At 41.1% G+C, this 27468-nt stretch overlaps 1 protein-coding gene across 1 annotated transcript in view; it reads right to left on the reverse strand.

Moving 5' to 3' along the window:
* LOC120535873 (D(2) dopamine receptor B-like) overlaps positions 1–27468 on the reverse strand; it is a 376172-nt gene that overhangs the window by 138277 nt on the left and 210427 nt on the right. Inside the window, exon 2 of the mRNA XM_039764002.1 lies at positions 17728–18037. Within this exon, the coding sequence (XP_039619936.1) occupies positions 17728–18006 (279 nt within the window). The 5' untranslated portion in view covers positions 18007–18037. The remainder of the gene's footprint in view (positions 1–17727; positions 18038–27468) is intronic.

Raw genomic sequence — 27468 nt, forward strand, 5'->3', positions numbered from 1 at the left:
CTGTCAAAATTTAATCCGAGTTTGATTGATGAGATTAAACCACGCCCCTTTTTAATCGAAGACCGGAAGTCCCGCCCCCCACCTACCATCTGTTGTTAGTTGACCTTGGATGACCTTTCAGGAAGTCCCCTCCCCCACCACCGGTTGTTTTGTTGACCTTGGATGACCTTGATCAGGGCCCCTGTTGATTGATGACAGGAAGTCCCCACCCCCACCCATCGGTTGTTTGTTGACCTTTAGCCCTGCCATCTGTTTTCCCCAGGAAGCTGTCAAGGGCAATTTGATGGATGCCCCCCCCTTGAACCCCCACCACCCCGCCCCGGCTTGGGCCACCTGCCTTGCCCATCTCACTAGGGCATGTTCAGACATGTCCAAGGGTCTGCTAGTCCCCTAAATCACCAATCCCCACCACTTCCCAGCCCCCAACCCTCTTCCAAAGACAAGTTCAGGCATGTTCAGGCATGTTGCAGCCGGCCCTGGACAAGTTCAGGCATGTTCCAATCCATACCCAGACTGAAGGGCCTGCCTAAGCCTCACCGATAGGCTGCACATGATGTCTGATCCCTCCACTTCCGAGGACATACGCACAAGCTCCGGTCAGACCGATCTAACTTGTCGCCATTCCTGCCGATATTGCTTTAGGTAAGAATTCTGGTATCTATGTAACAATTATTTTTAAAATATCTATCTATCTAATCGATGCTATATCATTTGTAAACCCCTTGTATTTTATCTAAGCCAAAACAGCCTTTTCAATCTCACAGAAAGACAAGCAGTCAGCTTTTAGCAGGCTTGGGCTTGTAGTTCAAAGCACACTGAAATACAAGCTGTCCGGCTCTCTCTGTCTACACAGAGACTCTCAGAGCAGACATCCCCCTGCACGTGCGAGCCCGCGAGCTGACCAGTGCCGAAGCTCTCCGCGGCTCCGAACAGACACGTAGATGTAAACTGCAGCCTGTATGTCCCTGCAGCGCTGACGAGGATTGCTTCAGACCCTACTGACGCTGTGAATCGCAAATGCCTTAACACAGTGCTGTGCTTTGAAAACCCATTACACCACCGCCCCTGCCCCGCTAAGCGCTGATTCAGTCCAGGAGCGTACATGCTTTTCATCAGCTGAACGTAAGCCCCCCTTCTTCCATCCCCATGCGCTTAGCACGCAGCTACTTTTTCCCCCAAGACGGATGGATGTTTAAAAGTTAAAGGCTTTCATGATAAAGTGTAAAACACGAGATAAATAGTTCGATATAAGCCCCTCATACACACACACACAGTTCAATAAGATGCAGCAGAACCCTTTTAAATAACGTTGGGGATGTCTAAATGCTAAATGAATTAATATATTTATAATTTGTATTTAAATCGATCTAAAACAAAACCCTATTCTACCCATGTTAATCCTCCCCTCATGAAGAAATCCGGTTAGTTTTTTCTAAAAGTTTGAATGCCTTAATCAGATCGGATATATTGGGCTGTGGTCTGTGGGGAATCGGTGGCACTTCTGCATCATAAACGGCCTGAGCCGCTGACGACCTTTAACCTCGGAGCAAAACAGAATGCGTCTGTTTAATCAAATCTACGAGTTACAACGGAATCTATTAGGCGAATTCCGGATAACCATTAACTTTGTGACCGGATCAAAATTTTTGCAAAGGTGAAAAGGTCTTGCGGAGATACGTACAGATGTTTTAACAAATCTATTAGGCGAATTCCGGACCACACTGGACAAAGGGCATTATACGGATGTCCGATTTAAATGATTGGGGCCCATTGTAAAACACCCCGCTTCTTGGATCTATAAATAAGCCGCGGTCGGACCCCCAAGCCCCATTTTCTCTACGGATCGTTCAGAACAAGAAAGATGAATTTCTCCCAGCACGGTTTGTCAGAACGATTTTATTAGAATTATATATTATAATTTTAATGAATACATCTAAATGAAATCTAATTATTCTTCATACAGACGAAACTGCAGCAGCTGCAATCAATGAACACCCAGGTAATGCTATTCATGAATCTTATACGCTTTAAATGAATATGCTTTAAAAACTGAGGGCTGAATTCTTATATTTTATCCTTAGAGCTGTTCATACCAGTCGATTCGCAAAATGGTAAAAACCTTTTTTAATATATCTTGTTTAATTCGTGCACGGCATGCTTATTAGCATTTAGGCGGAGCCTTCGTGTATCGGAGGGCTCTTGGTAGCATGCGTGCATGTATAAGCGTTATGTGTTTGTCAATATAAAACTGTTTATAACATGTTTCTTCTGGGCTGATCCGTTCATGAAATGGTTTGAGGAGTCAATAAAAGTGTCTCAACTAACCGCATGAACGACGTGCGTGAGTGAATATTTCATATAATTACTGGGATGTAATGGAAAATGTCTTGGAATACAATAAAGTTATTTCAAGACGTGCGGTTGATTCCTTTATTTTTTATTTATTTATTTTTCTTTAGAATTATTTATACAGATAGAGTCGCCAATCGATTTCGATATTCAAGGTGAGATTTTTTATTAAAATGATAAAATGTTTACAAAGTGTCTATGAGCGGTCATGTGAGCGCACGACCACGTGTCTATGAGCGGTCGTGTGAGCGCGCACCGTCGGGTATGTAATTACTAGCTTTCTGACGGCACATGAGCTTTGGTAAATGGAATGTAATAGATACTAGGTCCGTCAAAAGTCAGGGTGATTTTAGACGTATCAAAAGTATGGTTGAACCATCGAGTAAATGAATATTATAACGTGCTTCAGTATTTATGAGAATATATTTTATTACCTTGAGACCCGATTATTTTGAAAATGATTTTCTCCAACTTAGTTTAGGGACTGCTCGGGCAGTTTGTTAAAGTGCTTCGGGTGGTTACAAGTAGACTATCGGGATGCTGCATATTAAAACATTCGATTGAGCTGTGTGTGTGTGTGTGTGTGTATGCACCTGTAAAGCAGTTTGTGTGTGTGTGTGTGTGTGGGTGCATATGTAAGATCGGCTTGTGTGTGTGGATTGGTGCTCAGGCATTTGGTTTTAGCCGTTGTAAGAGCTGGAATGGGGAAATGTTATTTTAAATAGGCATTTATTTTGTTTTGTAGACGAAAATTCTGTACAAAACGAAACAGTTTCTCAAAGGGATTACACTGATTTGTATAGTCACGGTAAGTGACCTTTTCAATTTACGGATGAAACTTTGGGGAGTACACTTATCTGTAGATTTTGTGAAAAGAGTCCTTTAACTGAGAAGGTTATAATTATATTTTCAGATTCAACTCTCCCGGGTGTTTTAACGCAATTGATGCAAGGCTCAGACAATCTAGCACTTTACGAAAGCTGGCAGAATCAGCAAGTACCAGCACCGTCGGAGATCAACAGCCCCGGGTATTCTCTGACAGCATCTCTGTCCCCGTCTCCGAGAAGCCCTGGGCAATCTCCGACGCCGCCTCCGAAGCCCTGGGCAATCTCCAAACCAATAAGCCGTGGGCAATCTCTGCCCGCTTCTCAGAGAAGCCGTGGGTATTCTCCAGCGCAATCGTCGGCGTCATCTATTTCTAGCCGGCGTTCAACCCCCAGATGGGACACTTTACCAACATCGCCTAACTCTGAGCGAGGATCTCGACGAAGAAATCGTTATTCATGCCGATATTCCCATCGGCCTGACCACGACCGGAGACATCGCGAAAGACTGGTGCAGCTGGGCGACGTTCTTCGCTGGGCACTGGAGCAATTTATAGAATTAGAGTCTCCTGGGTACAATTCCGTACCCGACATGAGTTTACATTTGCTGCACCTGTATACTTTTTCCAAGGTTCTACCCAGAAATTAAAGGATAGGTTTTATATTACTTTTTTTCATTAAAAATAACATTGAATCCAAAGTTTCTGTGCTTATAAATGTAGCCTTTGTTTAAATTTTTATTATCTGTGTTTATAACTGTAACCTTTGTTTAAATTTTTATTATATGTGTTTATAACTGTAACCTTTGCTTAAATTTTTATTATATGTGTTTATAACTGTAACCTTTGCTTAAATTTAGTTCATGTCTGAAAACGGGTCTAGCGGGAGCAGCAACGAACGTGACAGCAGTGACATTGATACAGACAGCAGCAGAGACAGTGATGCAGAAAGCTCCTGTGAACATCGTGTAGGGCGTAAAGGTAGGAAAAGGCCGTCCAGTGAAAACCTGAGACTATTAAAAGAGATGTCTGATAACCTTGAATATTCTATAAAACCCCCTAAAATACCTACCCCTCTGCGATCACCTGAAATTGTTCAATCACCAACCCCAGTGACACATCCTATTGATAATTTTGATCTCATTGATACTTCGCTCCAGGTTCTAAATTCTGATGAAATAGCCGTAGTTAACGCTCTGTTGGAGCTTTTGAAGAATACCTCAAATCGGGACATAACGTCTTCAGGCCCTTCACAACAACCAAATGCCCTAAACACAGTTGTGAAATCCCCACAGCCTTCTACCTCAGGAACCTCGGAGCCTAGTAAGATCAGTCTTCAACACTCACCTGTTGATGACTTAAAAGAGTCGAATACTTCAACCCCACATCCTCAGACAGGATCAGGAGTGACTAATTTGTCCGGGGTAAACTTGAGTCTCGAAACCAACTCTCCACAGCCCTCTACCTCGCATACGGTGAATCCGTCGTCTCCAGAGCCGTCAGTAAGCTCCCCACAACTCTCTACCTCTCAATTCCATAATTTGTCTATAACGGAGCGTCCAAAATTTAACAATATCGAGATTAGACACCGTTTCAATTTTTCTGAGGCCTACAACCTAGATTCATTCGCCGAAGTTTTTAATCATATACATGAGACCCTTCAGCAAATATTAGACAGGTTTACGAGCACTTTGAATCCTATGGATCTAGTTCAGTTAGAATTACGTGCCGAATCTCTCAACCCCAGTGTTTTTTCCCTAAACCCAGCGGGTATGCTTTCTGTTGAAGACTTTTTTAATCAAATTGAATTACTTCTCCAGAGTCACGCTACTATTTTAGCCGATTCCAGTCTGACGCTAATCGTTCAGGTAGTTAGGGTTCCATCTGGCGGGGGTAGACGTAAAGCCTGTTCCCTTTTCAACGATGTAATCCTTCAAAAGAAACGGAAGCACTTATGGATCTCTTTTAACCGGGATGATCAGTGTTGTTTTGTCAGGGGTTTGTTGGCTGTATTAAACGATAAGTTCAGAAACAATCAGAAATTGTGTGAACAAGAGGCTCGACGTCTGCACGTCGAGGCCGGTTTATCAACGGATCAGAAAGTAACGTTTTCAGATGTCGAAAAATTTGAGAGGCTACTAGGAATTAAAATTATCGTCTGGTACAGGGATCCGAACACTACAGCTCTATTAAAATTTGAAGCGTACCGGGTCAGAAAACCAAAGAAGGCATTCCTGTTTTTGCACGAGGAACATTATTACGGTATTTTGAATCTAAAAGGCTTTCTGGGTTTTTCATACGTCTGTGATTTCTGTTATACGGGATATTCTATACCCTCACGACATCGCTGCGAACAACACTGTGACGTCTGTTTATCTACAAACTGTCGAATGGTTGACGACGAGGCTTTTCGATGTCCCGACTGCCGTCGTTTCTGTCGATCAAGGGAGTGCTTTGAACTCCACAAAACACCGAAATGGAATGAAAAGACGCGTCGGTCTGAAAGTATCTGCGACGTCCTTAAAGTCTGCGCTCTCTGTTATGAGAGATACAGCTTGAAAGCCAGGTCAAAACCTCACAAGTGTCGACCCAAACACTGTCGCATTTGTAGAGCGGTCGTGAAAGAGGCGGATGAAAATCATCAGTGTTTTATTCAAAGCTTACCGCCAAGACCAAACCACGAAAAATACGTGTTTTACGATTTTGAGTGCCGTCAAGATGACGGTACTCACGTCCCCAATTACATCCACTGCCTGCATTGGAACGGTCAATGGTGGAGACGGGCCGGTGAGGACTGCGTAGCAAAGTTCTTTCACAGATATCGATGTCCGAAATACAAAGATTACACGTTCATAGCTCACAATTCTAAGGGGTATGACGGATATTTCCTCATGAAATATCTCGTCGAAAGCGGGCAAACTCCCTTTGTAATATCTCAGGGCTGTAAATTAATGTGCTTTAGAGAAGAAGATTACAACTTGAGATTTATCGACTCGTTGAACTTCTTACCTATGAAATTGAGCAGTATGCCCAAAGCCCTGGGATTCCATGCTCAAAAAGGATACTTTCCCCATTTCTTTAATACCGTTGAAAATCAAGATTACATCGGACCATACCCCGATCCTAAATATTACGGCATTCAACACATGATGAGCCAGGAAAGAGAGGAGTTTTTGTCTTGGTACGATTCGGTTAAAAGCGGTACCTTCAACTTTAGACAAGAAATGGCTTACTATTGTCGAAACGACGTAGTTATTTTGAGAACCGCGTGCATGAAATTTAGAGATGAAGTGGTCGGGATCGGTAATATTGATCCTTTTCAGTGTACGACCCTAGCTTCTCTCTGTCTGTCCATGTATAGACAAAACTGTATGCCTGATAATGCAATAGGAATCATTCCGACTGATCATTACAGAAGCACTCACAAAGCATATTCTAATGCTTCTATTCAGTGGTTAATGTTTCTTTCCGAGAAGGAAAAAATAAACATTCGACATGCGCGGAATCACGGTGAAGTCAAGATGGGGCCCTTTTATCTAGATGGTTACGCCGAAGTTCAAGGTGTCCCGATGGCCTTTGAGTTTGCTGGCTGCTTTTATCACGGATGTCCGGAGTGCTACGATGCGCAAGCCAAACACCCTCTTACGGGGACTTCTTATGCAGAATTGTTTAAAACGTTTGACGACAAACTCAATAAATTGCGTGAAAACTTTAATCTGGCGGTGAATGTGCTCTGGGAACACGATTGGGAGCGCATGAAAAAAGAGGACGCAGAGCTTCAGGATTTCTTAAGACGCTTTGAGTTTCCTGAACCTATCAATCCCCGTGATGCCCTTTATGGAGGGCGCACCAACGCTATCAAATTATATCATAAGGTTCAAGGCAACGAGCAAATGCATTATTACGATTTTACAAGTCTGTACCCCTACGTCAACAAAACAAAAACCTACCCGATCGGCCATCCGACCTTTGTTTTTGAAGAATTTGGAGATCTTAAGCAATACTTTGGTCTCATTAAAATCACCCTGTTAGCCCCTCGCAATTTGTATTTTCCGGTCCTCCCTTTAAGAATTTGCAATAAATTGATGTTCGCTCTGTGCCGTACGTGTGCAGAAACCCAAACATCCACCGGCCTTTGCTGTCACAATGATCGGGAAAGGTCTTTAACAGGAACCTGGTGCAGCGTCGAAATACTCAAGGCCTTAGATAAAGGGTACAAAATTTTAAAAATTCATGAGATATGGCACTACGAACAGAGTACCGCAGATTTATTTTCCGATTACATCAAAATTCATCTGAAAGGCAAACAGGAGGCCTCTGGATGGCCATCTTGGGCCGTGGACAAGGCGTCCCGGCGGCGCTATGTTGACGACTATTTCTTAAAAGAAGGCGTATTATTGGAGCGTGAAAACATAGCCTCCAATCCCGCCAAGAGACAAATTTCCAAGTTATTTCTGAATTCTCTTTGGGGAAAATTCGGTCAGAAGCCTAACCAACTGACCACGACGTTTGTTAAACACACCCAAGAATTCTTTGATTACCTGTTCTCAGACGTGTATTGGGTCTCCTATTTTGGCTTTGTCAGCGACGAAATCGCTCAGGTGCAGTGGAGGTATGCGGATGACCGATACGTTGTACCCGGCCCTGTCAATGTGGTGATCGCCGCTTTCACCACGGCCTATGCACGGCTAGAATTGTACGAATTGCTGGATCGTTTAGGGCCGAGGATTCTGTATCATGATACAGACTCCATTATCTTCACAGCATCGCCCGGACAGTACACGCCGCTGCTCGGCGACTATTTAGGCGAACTCACCAGCGAACTAGATCCTGATGACTACATAGAAGAATTTGTTTCTGGGGTCCAAAACTTATGCGTATAAAACGTTCAAAGGCAAGGTCTGCATGAAAGTAAAGGGTATTACTCTCAATCACCAAACGGTTCAAGAGGTAAACCTACATTCGTTAATGGATCTAGTGCATAGTTTTGTAGAAAACGATCTCACAAAAGAAATAACCGTTCATGGTATGCAGATTCATAGGAACAAAAAGACCCTGACGTTGCAAAATCGTCCACTCAGAAAGAGATTCAGAGTGGTGTACAACAAAAGGGTTCTCTTGCCCGATTTCACATCTCTACCCTATGGATACTAAAGAGGGCTTTGATGTAAGACTTCAACACCCGTTCTCAAAAATAGTCTCGGGACCCTCCTGTTCGGGCAAATCTGAAAAAGCTTTTGGAACAAAAAGAACATGTGCTTTCTCGGCGTCCCGACAATATAGTCTGGTTTTATAGTTGTTGGCAGCCTCTGTACGACGAACTATTAACCCGAGTTCCCAAAATCAAATTTTTAGAGGGATTACCCACTTCCTTAAGCGACGATGAACTACTGCCGGCTGATCGAGTTAACTTGGTGATTGTTGACGATTTGATGGAACAAGCGAGCCATAGCCAAGAGATAGAGAGGGCCTTCACAAAATATACTCATCACAGGAATTTGTCCATCATTTACTTGGTCCAAAATTTATTTTTTCAAGGCAAGAAAAGTAGAACAATAAATCTGAATGCCAATTACATCACCCTTTTTAAAAACCCGAGAGATAAACTGCAAATCACCAATTTAGCGCGTCAAATGTACCCTGGCAGGGTGAAATTTTTCTTGGAGGCCTTTGAGGATGCTACGCGACACCCTTACGGTTATCTGTTGGTGGATCTGAAAGCCCAGACCCCTGACGAATTTCGTTTACGTACCGGCTTGTTCCCTCCCGATTGGCCTGCGGCGTACGTCGTGAAAAGATAAAGACGTGCGATTTTCCGAGTATTTGAAAAAGAGACGGCATGTCGTGCAGAATAAAAAGAAATCTCCCTCTGCTCAAGACCCTGCACAGGGTCTCCTGTCGCCGAAGAAAAGCTCTGCTGAGCGAGGCTCCTGACGATTTCATTTATGCTCTGGCCGAAATAGCTCTCAATACTTTAAAAGGTCATGTACCCCTGACTTCCAAACAGTTCAAGTTGCTGAAGAAGCATCGTTGCGCCGTTAAAAAACTAAGCGATAAAAAACTAACCGTTAAAAAGAAAAAAACCCTTTTAAATCAGAAAGGAGGTTTTCTCGGAGCCCTGTTAAGCGCTGCCATTCCTTTCATTACTAGTTTAATAGCATCGAGAGTATAAAATATGGAATACACGCGCAAGATGTACTTGGTCCCTCAACAACAAATGGCTCAGTGGCAACAGAAACCCCCACCTTCCAACGACCTTCTAAGCGCTACGGAAAGTGAACTGGGTAAACAAATGAAACTCATACTTGAACGTGATGACTTGACCGTCGATGCAAAAGTAAAACTTTATACGACAATCTTGCAAAGATACATATCATCGTTCTTGGTGACTTCCTTAAAATACAGGTTCATGATCTCTTGATAAGAGTGTCCTTTTCCTCTATGATACAGGAAAAAAATACAGTGTTGCCCACAAACGGTGGAAAACCAGCTTTGAAGCTGCCGGGTATGGTGAATAATTTCTTTACAGTTTCTGTTTAAAAAGCTGTATATTTCCTCAGGAAAATAGATAAAGTCTGGTGGGGCTCCATAGGAATCGAAAAATTCTCCAGTTCCGTCTTCTCTGAGATGCATCGCCAGCCAGTGTTCTCCGGGTTGATTTTGACGGTGAGTATTGACGATGATCATGGTCGGGAGCTCCGTAAGTATCTTTTTAGGCAGTTCGTCGCACGCCAACACTCCGTAAAACAGATTTTCTGTGTACGGATTACTGGACATGAGTTTGTTGATCTGTAGGGTGTTCATGCTTTTTTAGTAATCATAAAGTATATTTCTTCTCTGGTTTATTTCAATAATGTTGTCAAAGACCGCGTACACTATTAGATTCACAGTATTGGGTAGGGGTTGCCGAAAACGGATTTCAAATCTCATGTTCCCAGTTTTCATCAATGAGAAATGGTCTCCGCATTCTTGATCTGGAGTCAAATCAAAGGCAAACAGGGTGTAACCTTTGGAAAATTCAGAACGGCTGATGGCCAGAGGCAAGTCTTTCAAATGCTTTCCGGTGGCCAACACAAGGTTGTAATATTCTCGAGCGGTGGTGTCATTAGTAAAATTGGGCTGAAATGGCTTGGCGGGAATCTGTTCTCCGTCCAAATACAAGGCCAGGAATTCCACATGGTTATGCTTGAAATTGAAGGGGTTTCTGGCGTAATCCCCGGAAAAGGCATCATTATCCACCATGCCTAAGACCACGTATTTGGGTAATTGTCCCAAGAACAGGTTCTCCTGATTGCTCACCCGTATCCCGGCCGGTAAACTGAGAACTTTCATATTCACTCTTTCCACGGGGTACTTGGCGTTGGCGTTTGTGAGTGCGTGTGCGTGCCCCAATTTCACCGCCGCTGAAACTTTAACTTTCTTGACAAAAAGAGCTGCGGATAAAATGTTTACTTTATAACGCTCTGCATCTCCGGACATCAGACAGAATTCATTTTTGCTCCGGACCATTTTTATTCTGACGTCCACTCCGTTTAGAATTAATTTTTCTTGAAAAAATAGATCTGAATGAATAGAACCAAGGAGTTCTACCGTTTTACCCTGGGCCGTATAGCCGTTTCTTTTTTTGAACCCTTCATTCGGGCCATCCAAGGCTGTGTTTTCATGTTCGTTGGCCGAGTCTTTATAAAAAAGACCCGTCCCAAATTGGAACTTGAGAGTTTCACTGCTGTAATTTAACAATCCCTCAAAAAGGGCCCTATATGGGTAAAGGCTGGAACTCTGTGATATTAAGCGATCTCCCAGGGTTACATCCACTTGTGAAAATAAAGCGGCTATCGGATAATTAACAAAGGCTACCTTGGCCACGGGGGGTGGATTAGTTCCGTCGGCATTGACGATTTTGCATCGGACGTGTAGAAGCGTGTTATTCAGGTCCAAGTAGTCTTCCCCATTCCCGGTAATCAGAAACTCCAGCGGGGCGACTTCAGATAGAGCTGAGAGAGGGGACTTCAACGTAGATGCTTTTTTCCACACTAGTCTGAGTATAGGGTACCGTAAACAAGTCCAGTTCGGATTTCACACACTCAAGAGACATTCGATGAACGAAAGACATTTTGATTTAAAAAATGTTTTTCGATTTCTTTTTTCTGCGTGCGCCGGACTTATCCTTGTGGCTGAGAGAAGAAAATGAAGTAAAAGCTGAACGGCGCGTCTTTTTGATACTCGAGGTTGCTCGTGACCCCGGAGGTCTCTTACGTTTAGTTTTCCTCATCACCATTAGACCCGCCCCAGCTTGATTTTCTTCGTTTCCTCGAGTCATCGCTCCTGACATGGCTCCAGCCACCACGTCTTTGACAATATTCTTAGCGGCTGATTTAATGTGTGGTTTGACAATTTCGAATCCTCTTTTCAAGAGAGGCAAAGCTCTTCTAAATAAACCTCGAAATATCCCTCCGATCCCAGAACCGTACATCACTGGGGCCCCAGAAAATCCGGGGAGTCCGTTACCGGCTTGGGCTTCATAATAATGCACATAGGGGCTAGGGTCCTGGTAAGATCTCATCTCTGTATTAGTCGTGTATACACCTCTTGGAGGGTCTGAAATGTAACTTGACTATGACCTTGCCAAACTGAAATGGAACTGCTTTGTTCTGATCCGTCTTTATTTCAATGGTCAAAGTATCAAACTGATTCTTGCTGACCGGAACGTAATGCGGCTTGTCGTAGGTGATTGTGGTAATCTTATTCATCTCATCCTCAATATGTACGCATCTCAAGAGAGGGACGTAGCTGTCGCCGACTCTTTGGTGAGACACAATGTCGCTGTAGACGTACAAGGAATAAAACCCCGCTCTGATATCCGCGGGGTAAGGAGCTTCATTCACCAGACCAATAGTTTTGTCCGGATGAGCTCCTAGAATCCTACCTAATTGTCCCTTGACATGCAGAGTTTCATCCGTCACAGTGTTTGAGAAATAGAATCTACGCTTTAGAGCTGTAGCGGAAGTACGTAGGGTCTGATGAATGGGCCTCCAAGAATTTTACATCTTTCAACACCACTTCATTCATCTTGTCGGTCACTTTCTCGACGCTAGAGTAATAGCCCGCGGGAATAGTATAAAATTTAGCTGTTAGCGGATTCACCAACATAAAGTCATTATCCGGTTTGTCTAGGGTGTTCCACGTGTGCGGATACTGAATTTCAGCCAATCCAACTTCCCAGGGGCCTTGTAGGTCGATTGGGGCTGCTAATTTGGCGGTAAATTCGGTGATGGTATTATTAGCGAAAACATCCTGAGAAGAATTGCTGGGTAGTACAACGTAAAAGCTTTTTCTCTCCATTGTGAACAGCCCGTAAATGAAGCACTATTTTTGATTCTCAGTATTTAACGTCTTGCGCGTAGCTTTCAGGGATCCAACTGTTAAACTTTTCGGGCCAACCGAGCCATTTCACCAAAATATGCTTTTTTCTACGGATATTTTTTTTCGCCAAAATCTTTTCAATCCTGAAGACGTCCGTACCTCGAATCTTTTGTAACTCGGCGTCGTAAAAGGACCCTATAATTTCTTCGCCATCATAATCCTTGAGCTTGTAGACGGGCGGATCCCTGGGGACTAGTTCAGAAACGGTAAATACCTCGTCTGAAAAGGTTTGTTCGTAACCTTTGGTAAAAGGATTCCGGGATTTCGACACTCTGACCGTATCGCCGACTTTGAATTTATATTTTATATTTCTTTTGGTTTTAGTTAGACCGTATAAGTTTTTAAAGACTTTCCAAGAATTGGAACTATTCACCTCGGCAGGGATCATTTTTATACCTCGTGATAGCTGAGATTATAAGATTTCACCAAGTCCTGTAACCCCGACAGATAGGCCCGGGTGTTCCGGGAGCTGAAATAACGCCACATTTTGGTCTTCAGAGTTCGATTGAACCTTTCCACCACCGAGGCCTTTAATTCACTAGCGGTGGTGAAATGTTTTATTCCGTGTTTGTTGATCAGGCTTTGAAATTCCCGATTGAGAAACTCTTTACCGCTATCCGTCTGAAGTTTGACGGGTACTCTACCTTCCTCCAAAATTTCTCGAAAAACCCTGGTTACTTCTTTACCCGTTTTGTTTTTCATAACCCTGACCCAAGCATATTTAGAAAGAACATCTATACAAGTCAGTAGATACTTGTAACCACGGTTATACTCGGCCAAGTTTGTCATATCCACCAGATCGACCTGCCATTGACCGTCAATATTGGAAACATACACCTTATTCCTTTTAAAATGGATTCTGGCCGGTTTATGTATCGTGTAGGTGTATTGCCCAGATAACCAATCGACACTTCTTGGGACCCAATATGGTGACCGCTTGCGAGAGCTCTTTTCAAGGAATCCTTACCCCCAAGGACCGGGATTCTCAGAGTTATAATATGTTTTCCAAGACCTGCTCCATCGCGGTGATAAAACAGACACTGACAAAGTTAAAAATTAGAAAACCTTTATTTAGAGTCTGAATTTTCAGGCGGTTGTGTTTCAGGCTCAGAAAGACCCATCAGCTCTATCATATCATCAAATTCCAGGTCATATTTAGTCCACAGATTCATATGACCCTCATGATTAATATTACGCTTACAAAACTCATTTGCCACACGGCGGGTTACACAGTAGGAGTATTCATCCATTTCATAAAATGACTGCATTACAGTGTCATAAATAGAGTTGGTACTTTCAAATTCATCCAGTCTTTTCAATCACTACACATATTTTGGGAATCGGCAGTAGAATATTAAAATACCCGAGAACTTTCACAGCTAGTCGTTTCAGCCAATATTTACGGAAAATCTTCAGAATCTTCTGAAAGCGCCCTTGACGGTAGCCGATTTCAGGTTCAAAGAGGCAGGTATGTCTTACCTGGGCAGGGTGATTTACACCACAGCCTTGACATTCTTTTTTCTGGTCGTAGTAGACAATAATGTCCATCAGAGATGTCATCAGCCCTTTAACAAGCTGCAGGGCTTTTTCCAGGTTTCAGGCAGTACACCATCGGGGCAATCCATATTTGCCTCAGAAAGTCCGAGCGACATTGGTTCCTGCGGGACTTGTTTGTGCATCCAAGGCTGCCCTGGAGCTAGGTGAGCGGTTTCCGCCTGATCGCCATTAACGGAGAGGACAGTGTCCGGCTGATCACCGTTGGGTGTGACGGGTAAGGCCCTACTCGACCAAGGAGACTGGAATCTGGTGTCTGTCTCAAGGTCTCTTGACCAGAGAGTGTAATCAGGCCGTATAGTAAAATAACGGGGGTCAGATTCTTGGTGGTCCTGAATGCAATCCATCCGGACAGAGTTATAGAACTGGTAAGATTCAGGTCTTGAAGCCGGAGTCTTTGGAGTCTTTGGAGTCTTAGGCGGAAACCCCGAGGATGTTACGCCGAACTCCGTCGTTTCAGAGTCTGAAGCTGTCGATATGCAGAGAGCTTTTAAAGGCTTGAACGAATTCTGAAATCCTTCGTCTGGTTCCGTTGACCGACTGAGTATTTATGGTAAGAGGTCTGGGCATGGCGTAAATAAAGGGGAATTTTACAAGTCGTCATCGCTCGACCATTACCGGCCCGTCGCTTAAGCTTGCAGAATTCAGTCCTTGAATACTACAGGCGGTTGACATTTTTCCTTATCGACCACGCATGATTCTACCATTGTTTTGCACAACTTGACCTGTTCCTCATCGATCGCTCCATCTTGAAGAAACTCGGGAATCAAACATCTTTTAACCCTTTTTAAACGATCCTTAGAATAGAACCTACGGAACTGACGCTTCACTGGAGTATCGGTCATAGATTCCATTTTTTTCTTCACAGAGTGTTTAGAAATGATGAAAATGCATCGCTTTTTATACACCAGTTTCAGAAGTGAACCAGGAAGTGGAGGGATCAGACATCAGGGGGTGCCTATCGGTGAGGCTTAGGCAGGCCCTTCAGTCTGGGTATGGATTGGAACATGCCTGAACTTGTCCAGGGCCGGCTGCAACATGCCTGAACATGCCTGAACTTGTCTTTGGAAGAGGGTTGGGGGCTGGGAAGTGGTGGGGATTGGTGATTTAGGGGACTAGCAGACCCTTGGACATGTCTGAACATGCCCTAGTGAGATGGGCAAGGCAGGTGGCCAAGCCGGGGCGGGGTGGTGGGGGTTCAAGGGGCGTGGGGTGCATCCATCAAATTGCCCTTGACAGCTTCCTGGGGAAAACAGATGGCAGGGCTAAAGGTCAACAAACAACCGATGGGTGGGGGTGGGGACTTCCTGTCATCAATCAACAGGGGCCCTGATCAAGGTCATCCAAGGTCAACAAAACAACCGGTGGTGGGGGAGGGGACTTCCTGAAAGGTCATCCAAGGTCAACTAACAACAGATGGTGGGTGGGGGCGGGACTTCCGGTCTTCGATTAAAAAGGGGCGTGGTTTAATCTCATCAATCAAACTCGGATTAAATTTTGACAGAACGTGCCTGACATTATACTACTTATGCAAAACATAAATCTTTATTAGCTTCATTTGATCTTTGTCTCTCTTATAGAAAAAGGCTCAAAAATTATCTAAGGAAACATTATTTGTTTAGGCACAGCTTTTAAACGTTTTTATCAAAGGTCTGGCCATCCAGCTGGTTAGATGGATGAGTGTTGATCATTCTAAGCTTCTCGAGTGCTTGCATTTTTGATCTCTTCACAGCTCACCTGCACTTGCTCACCTCCCAGACAGCTCCTCTATGAAGATGTGTGTGTGTGTGTTACACATTTTAAAAAAGCTGTGTGACTGATGCTGCTAATTTAACCTAACGTTACTTAGTTTTCCTACTAAATTTAAAATGTAAAACTTGTAACAGCTTAAGACTTATCTTTAACACAGTTTTTTACTTTTAGTAAAGGCAACACCAATAATCCAATTATAGATGTTAATACATTCGCTGACTTAACCCTTACTACTAAATTACAGACAACAGTTCTCAGAATCAAATTAGTTGTACTTATGGTTTGGTTCCTGTCAACTCCAGGTGGAGTGATGCTTTGTCCCAAATCCTTCAGGATCCATGGATGTAGTGAGATGTCAAGCAATATGACACCCTTTATTGTTTAACTAAAAAGATTACAATATGCAAGCTTTCTAGTCAACTTGGACCCCTTCTTCAGGCAAGTATGCAGTCTATACCATTACAAATGCCTGAATTTTCTGCATGTGTTAACAATACAAATAGTGGCTATGAAAAACATTCAGTCCATAGGGCATTTTCACATTTAGATTTTATACAGCACTGAATAACATTGGATTTATTTCGGCTTTTTGACACTGAATAACAGAAAAAGACTTAAATGACAAAATCAAAACATATCTCTGCAAATCAAAAATAGTTACAAATATAAAGCAGAAAATAATTGATTGCATAACTATATGAATTTCGTACATGCATGTTTTGGCAGCCACGAAAGTGTTGAATCTTTGGGGACAAGTCTTTCTGTATCAGCTTGGCACACCAGGACACTGCAATTTTTTTCCACTGCACTCATTTTATCATCTACTCTCACAAGCCCACTAGGGCTTGTTGCAGATAAGCATCCCCATAACATGACGCTGTTACCACCCACCTTGCTTCATTGTGTGGGTATTATATGTTTGGCTTACACTGAACACGGTGTTTATTCTCATTGCCAAAAAAAAACTTAAAAATTGATTTTATCAGACCATAGAATCTTCTTTAAGCTGACTGTACCTGTTGGCAAATTCTAGATGAAATGTCCTGTGCCTTCTTTTAACAATGACTTTCTCTTTGCCACTCCCTCATAAAACTGCAGAAGATGAAGCACCTGAGCAACAGTTGCTGTATGTGCAGTCTCTCCAATCTTATAACTCCTTCAGAGTTCTCATTAACCTCTTGGAGGCCTCCATAACCAGTCTTGTTCTTGCACGATCACTCAGTCTTTGTGGACAGCCTCCTCTATGCACATTTACAGCTGGTCCATACTTTTCCATTTCTTAATGATTGATTCAACTGAACTCCAAGGAATATTCAGTGATTTGGATATTTTCTTGCATCCATCAACAGAATCGTGCTTTTTAGTCACCTTTTAATAGAGTTGTTTGAGGTGTTCTTTTGTTTTCATTGTGTAGGTTGGGCCCGAATACTGACCCATCACAAGCAGCACCTTCCAGATAATAAGCATTTATACTACATGTACAATCATTTGAAAACCTTTGACTACAGACAAGTGACCTCCATTTAACTAATTATGTGACTTATAAAACCAATTGGCTGCAGCATTGATGATTTAGGTGTGCCATATATGAGATTTATATTAACCCTAATTAATTTAGACCACTTTGCCGAGATCTGTGTAAATTTTGACATCAAAGTGTCTTTTTTGGTTACTCACTGTCAGAAAAGTCAATTAAATACATTATGATTCAGTGTTGTATAACAATAAAATGTAACAACAAAAGGGGTGAATACTTTTTATGGACATTGTATTAAATGTATGAAATGCAAGAAGTTATTTAGATTAAAAATGTCTAATTGACTTACCTCCAAATAAACAACCCATGGCATAACCAAGGTAGCTACCAGCAAATCTGCCACAGCCAGACTGACAATTAAGTAGTTTGTTGTAGTCTGAAGTGCCTTTTCTCTGGAAACTGCCATGCATACTAAGACATTCCCAAAGACAATGACAAAGATGAGCAATGTTAATAGCATTGCATAGAAATTGTACTGGTGCTTTTGATTTATGTCTGTTCCATTGTTATTTTCTGTCCAGTTTCCATCATAAGAGTTATTATATTCAAGCATCATAAAGGAATCCATTGATGTCGTTTGGAGTAGTCTTGAGAATACCCTGCAGGCAAAAAAAGAACTTTTATTGTATAACAGCATATATCAAAAAGTGAAAATACAGCTGAAAAGAGAAACAAACAAAGTTTCTTTTGTAAAATAAATAAACTGAAAACCCTTACTAGGGCCTCTCAAACTGCAATGGAGGTCCCAATTTATTGGCATATAAAATCTCCATAACACAAGTGAATTTCAACCTTGAATTTAATTTCATGCTTAAAGAAGTGACATGTGCTGCTCTCTATTATTATATCTTTAATAATAATGTATGTGTCATTCTGCCTGCTGATTCTCCACTCATCTTCCAAAATTATTAGCTCTGAACAACATGACATGACTTATATACATAACCTTATTACTTTCAGATTAATCACAAAAGGAGAGAATTTACTGATTGATTTTTTTAATGAATTCATCTACTTGTTTTTTTTAAATATTTCTTACTCGGTTCACTACGAGTAGTCATTCAAACAATACTAGGTCCTTTGATTCCGTTTGTCTGCGCAGGTTATCCTCTGACATTCTAATAAAGGTTGAGTGCAAGGTTAAGGGCCATCAGACTACACAATTTTTTCCATTGATTTTCTGTCACAAATTTAATTTATGTCATCTTAATTATGACATGCATCCATGACCAACAGCCATATAGTTTGATATCCCCAGTACCAAAAATATTTACAGAAGCAGAACATTTTCAATCCATCCATTATCCAACTCGCAATATCCTAACTACAGGGTCATGGGGGTCTGCTGGAGCCAGTCTCAGCCAACACAGGGCGCAAGGCAGGAAACAAACCCTGGGCAGGGCACCAGCCCACCGCAGAGCGTGCACACACTAGGGACAATTTAGAATGGCCAATGCACCTAACCTGCATGTCTTTGGACTATGGGATGAAACCCGAGTACCCGGAGGAAACCCACGCAGACAAGGGGAGAACATGCAAACTCCAAGCAGGGAGGACCCGGGAAGCGAACCTGGGTCTCCTAACTGCGAGGCAGCAGCACTACCCACTGCTCCACCGTGCCATCCCAGAACATTTTCCAAATGTTATATTATTATACAGGTGCTATTCATTTTAAACACTGCCATCTGCATTAGTTTAATTTTGAACCACCATATTTGTATATTAAGAATAATCAAACCTGTTTTTTCTTACTGCAGGTGTAGAACGCAGTGAACAATTCCCAGTTGTTCAATGGCAGTCGTCAAGTTTGACATCCTCTTCAAACTACAAGTCATGTAGTGTTTTGCTAGCTTTAATTGTCAACTGTAAACGAATGTGATTTAAAAGTGTGTAGATATAAGTGAAAGTATAGCTTACACTGGACTGGCTCCCTTTTTAGGGTTGGTTCCTGCCTTGCAAGTAGTGCTCCTGGGATAGTTATTGGCTTCTTTGGATACAACACTGGATTTAATAAGTTTGAGAATGAATTAATGAACCTAAAAAGCATGATTTGGGATGTGGAAACTAAACTGGAGTTTCCAAGAAGGGCATTGGGAGGGAATTCAAACTTCACAAATAGAATCACCAAGCCCTCATTCACAATACAGTCTACTAGATCTGTAAAGCAGCAGTACTTACCACTGTATCACCATGCTGAAGTGATAACATCTCTTGAAAAAAAAATAAAATTAAGGTGTTTTTAATATGCAGGCTATCGAGAAGCACATTTTTGTAGAATATACTACACACATCAAGGATACAACATAATTTAATTAGACTTTCAAAAAGGTTTTGATACAGTTACACACCAAATAATAATTCTGAACCTAGAAGCTGTAAGCATCCGAGGTAACCTATTGAACTGAATCTCAAGTTGGTTAAACAGCAGGAGACAAAGTGTACAGCTAACAGGGGAATGCTTTACTTAGAGGACATCAGTGGAGTCTCTCTGGTGCCTTCCTTGGACCACTGCTTTTTCTCATTTATATTAATGATATAGATTTCAGTGTAGTAAATGTCTGAAATTCTCAAATGACACTAAAGTTGAATGGATGGCAGACACTGAGGAGGCAGCAAAAACAATTCAAGAAGCCCTGGACCAGCTTCAGAACTGGGCAAACACCTGAAAAATATGGTTTAACATAAAAAATGCAAAGTGCTACATATGGTCAAAAGGAACACCAATTATAAATGCAAGATGAAAGACACTGTCCTAAAGGAAGCAACCAATGAAAAAGGTTTCAGGAGTTTATGTGCATTTTCATCATCTAAGCTATGCACAGAAGCTATTTAAAAGGGAAATATATTAGGTTATATTATAAAAACATTTGAATATAAATCGAGGGATGTTATGCCCAGACTATATAATGGGCTCACTGGTCCTATCAGGAGTACTGTATGCAGTTCTGGTCACCACCCTACAAGAAAGACACTGCAGCACTTGGAGCTGTGCAGAGGAGAGAAAGCACGTGCATTCCAAGACTAAAGGGCATGCTATATTTCGACAGACTCAAAGAAGTAAACCTGTTTAGCCTTGAGTAGAGGTGTTTGTAAGTGGACCTTAGAAAGGTCTTTAAAATTCTCAAAGGCACTGATAAAGGAGATCCAGCAGAATTGTTTCAACTTAACCATGAGTTGAATATTCAAGAACACCAGTGGAATGTAAAGGGAAGGGTGTTTAGGACTTAAGTCAGAAAGCATTTGTTTCATTCAAAGAGTTGTGATAATCTGGAACAAACTACTGAGACATGTAGTTGAAGCAGAAACCTTGACTACCTTTAAGACGAATCTGGATGATATGCTGGGACAATTTAGCTATTAGCTAAACAAACAAACCTAAATCCCGTAATTTGTTGAAAGTCTTATGTTCTTAAATTCTAATATTATTATTATTGCCTTGTAAGTTGGAACTTAGTATAATATTCAGAAAATAACAGAAATTGTAAACAGAGAATCCTTTACATGCACGGTTTGGCATCAGGAAACGCAGAGCTTAAAGCTAAGTGTGCACATTAAAAGTCATAGTATCATAAACCAGGGGAAACCAAACTTACTGTCAGGGAAATTAAAAATGTGCTGGGGTTAATACTAAAAATTCTAGATTTAGTGCAGTCGCCTGAATGGTTCATATGTCTGTGTGGAGTTTCTATATTAAGTCCATGATTACATAGGTTCTTTGGACTGTATAGTTTACTCCTATGCCCTAAAGACAAGTAAATTAAGCTGATTGTCAATGATGTAGAAATGAATGTAATCCATAGAGGACTGGCACACTCTTCAGTGTTATGTCCAATGCTGCCATAATAAGTCACTGCACATTTCTGTCCTGCATTGGAAGAAACAGCTACCAATAATGGGTGAACAGGTTATATAATTACTATTTAAGAGGTTTAAAATTATTTTTTTCGAAACAAATATATAAATATGTTTTGCCATAATAAATTATTTGTGAAAGTCACTTTAACCTCTAAGGTTCTTTTCATATGGGTGGACAAGTTAATACTGGAAATTATAAAATTTTTAACATTAATTTAAATGTACATCCTGCAGCACTTATCTATTTAACATTTACTCATCGCAGGTGCAGTGTACTCATTGCAACAGTCTGCACTTCATGCCAAATATCAACACATTAACAATGGCTGGCTACCTTTTATACCTTAACAAGGACTAGGAGCTGCTCCACTGATGAGCCACACTCCTGCTTGCATGTGTCAATCTGGTTTTGAATTGTTTTTCCTTTAAGTGCTTCATTTCAGAATATCTTAGCAAAGGCCAAAAGCTATCTCAAGGGCTGCACTCCTGTCAGGATTCATGGATGTGGCACTCTACACCAAAATAACTGCACTTGAAAGAACTGAACAAATATTCCAACAAAAGCCAAGGACTTGCTTAAAAACCCTTTGCTTACTAAGTTACGGGTATAGAACCGTACTAGAATCGCCACCCCTGAAAGTACATAACCTAAATGAACACAATTACTGTATATTAACATTCATTGGTCTTTGCTAAATGTCATTAAACAGCAAGACAACTTCAGCTAAGTAATACTCAAACTTTATTTAATTTATTTTCAGAGCATATTATCTGAACAATTCCAATCAGAGTCACACAGCAAGCATTGTATCAGGTGGTGGCTATAGTTGTTTACTTGTTGCAGTATTTATCATCTTAAGCCAAGTATGATTTTTGTGAGTGTTGGGACAGTTGTACATGGCAAAATTTGACCAAGCTCTCTTATGTCTCTCTGGCATTTGTGATATCTATTAAACTGCTTTTTGCCACTTTATGTAAGTTATTGCATTAGTAGAAATTGGACAACTGATAAGTTCCTGTGATTGTTAGTTAGGTTACTTTTAACTAACCATTAAACATGTTAATTTTAAAGTTTCAAGCCCCTATTTCACATCTACTTACAAGCATTTACAAACTGGTTAAATTATCTGAGCTTGATCATATACATTGTAATGGTAATAATAACTTTGCATTTTCTTTCCTTCCATACGTCCATTTTCTGTTGCTTATCTGGGTCTGGGTCATAGAAGCAGTAATCCTCTAACTCTTCAGGGGGACACTTCGGTATTCTCAAGTCAGCCGAGAAATATCTCTCCAGCATGCACTAAGTCTGCCCTTAGGTCGCCTCCTGTGGTAATCTGCCTACCAGGTATTTACACCTTAAACGAAAAAGGTCCTAAGAATAGGGAAAAAGAAGCGCTCGTCTTTATGACAGGGTACGCACAGTGTCCTTCAGCAGGCCTGACCTGAAGGTTCACCTGACCTATCACTAGTGTCCCACTGTGTGAACCCGTTGAAGCCAAAGTTAAAAATCCTTGCGAAATGCACACCTGACTTCAGCAATTAAAACAGCTAAGTACATTTTCTTTTTTGCTCTGTGAAAGATTACTTTTCCCTATTCTTATGACCTTTTTTCTTTAAGGTGTAAATGCCTGGTAGGCAGATTACCACAACTCCCAATTGGACATGCCCAAAACACTTACCCAGGAAGATATCCAGGAGGTATTAAATTAGATGCCTGAACCATCTATACTTTAAACTTCTATTGAATGTCTGTGCTCAGCACCTTATCTCTAAAGCTTAGAGCAGACACCCTTCAAAGGAAGCTCATTCCTGCTACTAGTATCAGCAATCGAATTCTTTTGGTTACTACTCAAAGCTCATGATCATAGGTGAGGGCAGTACAGTAGAACGACCGTTAAATCAATACTTTGCCTTATGGCTCAGCTATCTATCTATCTATCTATCTATCTATCTATCTATCTATCTATCTATCTATCTATCTATCTATCGATCTATCTGTCTGTCTGTCTATCTATCTATCAACCGGGCGCATGACTGTGAAGGCCGCTTCAATCTGCCTGTTGACCTCCCTCTCCCTTCTTCCTTCACTCATGAAAAAGACCCCAAGATACTAGCACTTCCCAAACACACGACAGCACCTCATTTTCAAACTGGAGAGAGCGCTCCACCCTTTTTCAACTGAAAACCATGAACTTGGGAGGTGCTGATTCTCATCCCAGCCATTTAGCACCTGGCTGCAATCTGCCCCAGTGCATCTCTGAGGTCACTGCCCAATGAAGCCAACAGGACCACATCATCTACAAAAAGCAGAGATGCAATCCTGAAGTCAATGAATTGGACATCTGTGGCAACTCTGGAATCAAAATCCTGGAGAGGAGTTAGACTTTATCCCACTCTGGAGTTGCCCAGGGTGAGAGACATCAGATGGTTGTGGCTTACCAAGGATTCTATGCGAGTTTAGTCTGGTGAATGAGAGGGTTGCCTCCTTGAGACACTGAGTTGGATGAAGGGTGCTGACCATTGTCTGTGCTTATGTTCCAACAATTGGATCAGAGAATCTGGCCTTCTTGAAGCCCTTGGAGAGAGTGCAGTAAGGTGCTGTCTCTGAGGACACGTGGGCAACAACGGTGAAACCTGTAAAGGTGTGATTGGAAGGAAAAGCCTGCACGATCTGAACCTAATGGGTGTTTTGTTGTTGGACATCTGTGCTTGTCACAGTTTGTCCATAACAAACAGCATGTTCGAGCATAAGAGTACTCATACAGTATGTGTACTTGGCACCCGAACATGATCAATGATAAATTTTGTAGTCATATCATCAGATCTGCATTTTCCTTTACATTTGCTTATCCCTCACAATCCAAATTTCTTTTAAAACAAATTTGTTATTCTATTACCCTGTTTTTCTTGAAAAACACATAAATCATTGGTCATGGGGATCTTTATGATCGAGTGAGCTTATTTGTACCTGCTTGATCTTCTGGTTACCTCTCCACCTTAGGTTATTCACATAAAAGCTACATTTAAATAATTCAAAAATGAAAACTCACTAAAATAAAACACAAAAATAAAATATTACAAGTTGTATTTAGCAACCTGTACATTTTATCCTCACAAAATGAATATGTTATAATTAAACATACAGTATACTTTTAGTGTTTTATAGTAAATTGTACAGTGCTCTCAGCTTCCAACTAAAAAATGCACTAACTAAAAAGCCGAAATGCTATATATTAGGTGAAGGGAAGGTTATATTACATATAAAGTATACTCATAAGGCATTAAACATTATTTATCTGAATTAATCACAGCTCAGTTTACAGGATTCTTCATAGAATGTTCAGAATTTATTATTTGAATTTAAATGGCCGTCTAAGCACATCTAATAATTTTTACATTTGTCATATTTCCGGGTATTGTGTTTGTGTTTTCTCTATAGTTCTCAGCGATGTATATAAAAACAACCTGACATTTTACATCCTTCCGAATCGATAATAATCAGAGCAAAGAGGCCATTACATTTTTAAAAAATCAATGCATTCAGGAAAACACAATTTACAGAGAGAGAGTCATATAAATTTAAATGCTTTTAAACTCTTAAAAAAGTCAAATAACAACATGTGTCTGAGTGAGGGATGCAGTGGGTGCATAACCTAAGTTTCTCTCCACAATTAGAACTTTGTTTTTTCCTTCTATAGAATGCAAAATCAACTCTGCACTCAAGTTGACCTTTGACCTGGCAGAGTAACTACAGCTTCTTTAGCAATGTAAAAAGTTAACCTTTATTAACAAAACCATGACTTATGGGCACCATTTTGAACAGTTAAAAACACATGTATATAAGTATTTATGTGCTAATAAATGGGATAAAGATTTATTTCTAGAAAAAAAGATCAGTGTTTATACCATTTGCTGCTGAATCGATTAACCTTTAGTATAGTCATGCTGTAATCCCTGCATGGAGAGAATGATCACCTAGTAAAAAGTGTGACATTTGTGCTGCTTACAGGTGTTTGAGGTGTAGTGATAAGCTTCTGAAAAGTACCTTTGTTAAATGTTATTTATCATTTTTAATTTTTTTTTTAATTTAGAGGAAATTACTTGGTTAATGAGGCATTTAAATTCCAAGAAATTATCTTCAACAGTATCTGCTTTGGTGAAGCTAACTCATCTGTAAGGACTTTTTTTTACATTTAGTTTTAATTGTCGTAGTTTCTCATTTTAATTTCAGACAGATATGTGCATCATCAAATCTCTAAGCCTTGAATGTTACCTTGGCTTACTTTGAGTCTTTGATAATGTATGATTTACTTAGTTTATCCTATAACAGAAATCAAACGCTTCCTACAGTGGAATAGTGCAGAATTCATGGCCCCCCTGCAATAACAGAGGTGGGTTCCCTCCCTGAAAAAAAGCATTTACAATAAGCCCGGGTTTAATGCCCCAATAGTTAACATTTTCACAAAATGTTGTTTTGTTAGTGTGAGTCTTTCAAGGATACATCTACACGGTCGCTAAAAGTGACTCTGCTCTGATTTTCTCTATCCTCATTGCCTGGTATCTGTTTTTTTTTATTATTTTTTTGACTGCTCAGATACATTTTACGACAGATTCTAATTAGTCTATCCTGAATGTGTGCTACATGCACAAAATGAATAAAAACAATTTTGTCAGACAGATGAATACTAATAAATGCTGGTTGCTACTCTACATCATTTCAGTGCAGGGCGTGTAAATTCATCAGCTCATGATGACAGGGAAGAGAATCAAGAAATGAAAGATCAGCACTGTTGGTTTGAGTACTTTTATACCTGCTGGTGTTCTGTACATTGAAACAAGTGGCCAAAGGTCAGGAGACAGGACTGGTGAGACTGATGCCGATGATTTGGATGCAAAACAGTCATTACAAGATCAGTGTAAATACTTTCTGAAATGTTTTGATTCAATAATATTTTTTGCTAGTTATACAGTACTTTACTAGTCATACTGATTGGGCTTCTCAGATGAGTAGTCTGAGTGTCTGGGCTTGTCAGTGTCCTGGATAAAAACCAAGATCCAGGCCTGTAATGACCTCTTGGGCACAGCCATCAGCAGTGCATCTGTCTGCGGAGAGAGTGTCGACCACATCGAGAGGTTTACTTTCCTCTGTAGCAACATTCATGTGACTCTTCCTGTGAAGTCAATAGATGGATTGGGAGAGCATGGGGATTTATGAGGTCGCTGGAAAGGGGTGTGTGGCACTCCCGATATCTTTGCCAAAAGGATGTAGGTCCAATTCTTTAGAGTCCTGGTGCTTCCTGTTTTGCTATATCGTTGCAAGACATTTACTTTATTCAGTGACCTGAGACAAAGACTTGACTCCATCGGTACGGTGTCTCTTTGGAGAATCCTTAGACACCAATGATTTGACTTTGTGTTCAATGAGTCATGGAGTCCAGCATGTTACCTGCATTGTAAGGGAGTGTCAGTCACAGCACTACAGCCATGTTGAGTGATTCCCTGATCTGGCTTGCAGGATCCTCATTGTAGAGTACGCGAGCAGCTGGACCAGTCCAAGACGATGCTCATGTAACACCGGGGTATGGCAGATAAGATGGTCATTTCCGGAGAGTGAGACAGGACCGTGTGTCTACCTGAGAGGTTAGCAAGCGGGATCCCGAGCTGTTTCGTTGTGAGGTGGGTGCAACAATGCACTGTACCAGTGCATGCTCCTCATCCTGACCTGACCTAATACTTCTCTAGTAAAACAGATTGACAGTTAAATGCATTCAATGCATTTTTCCATCCATAGAAATATTCTACATGTGTTGTCTCCTGCATTTCAAAGTAATTTTCCTCTCCACTGAAGTCAGATACTATTCAAACAAACATTGAAGGTCTAAATTAAACCTGCATTAAGTCTGGCAAATTTGTTTGAAGGAAACCTGCTGTAGGATTAATATAAACTAATGACACATTTCGAGCTCCTAATAATCTTATTTCCTTATTTCTCTTCAAATACTACATACCTTTATTTCTACTTGGATCTGGGGCTATCAGGATAATCTACATATTGTTAAAAATAACCTTGTGATCTTCTGCAATTGGAAGAGGTGGGAAAGAAGGACAAGCAAAAGAAACCTTTTGTTAACACGCACCATTATGTTCAATTCACCTGACATACATTATAATA

This window comes from Polypterus senegalus, chromosome 9 (genome assembly GCF_016835505.1).
Source record: "Polypterus senegalus isolate Bchr_013 chromosome 9, ASM1683550v1, whole genome shotgun sequence".
Taxonomy (NCBI): Eukaryota; Metazoa; Chordata; class Cladistia; order Polypteriformes; family Polypteridae; genus Polypterus; species Polypterus senegalus.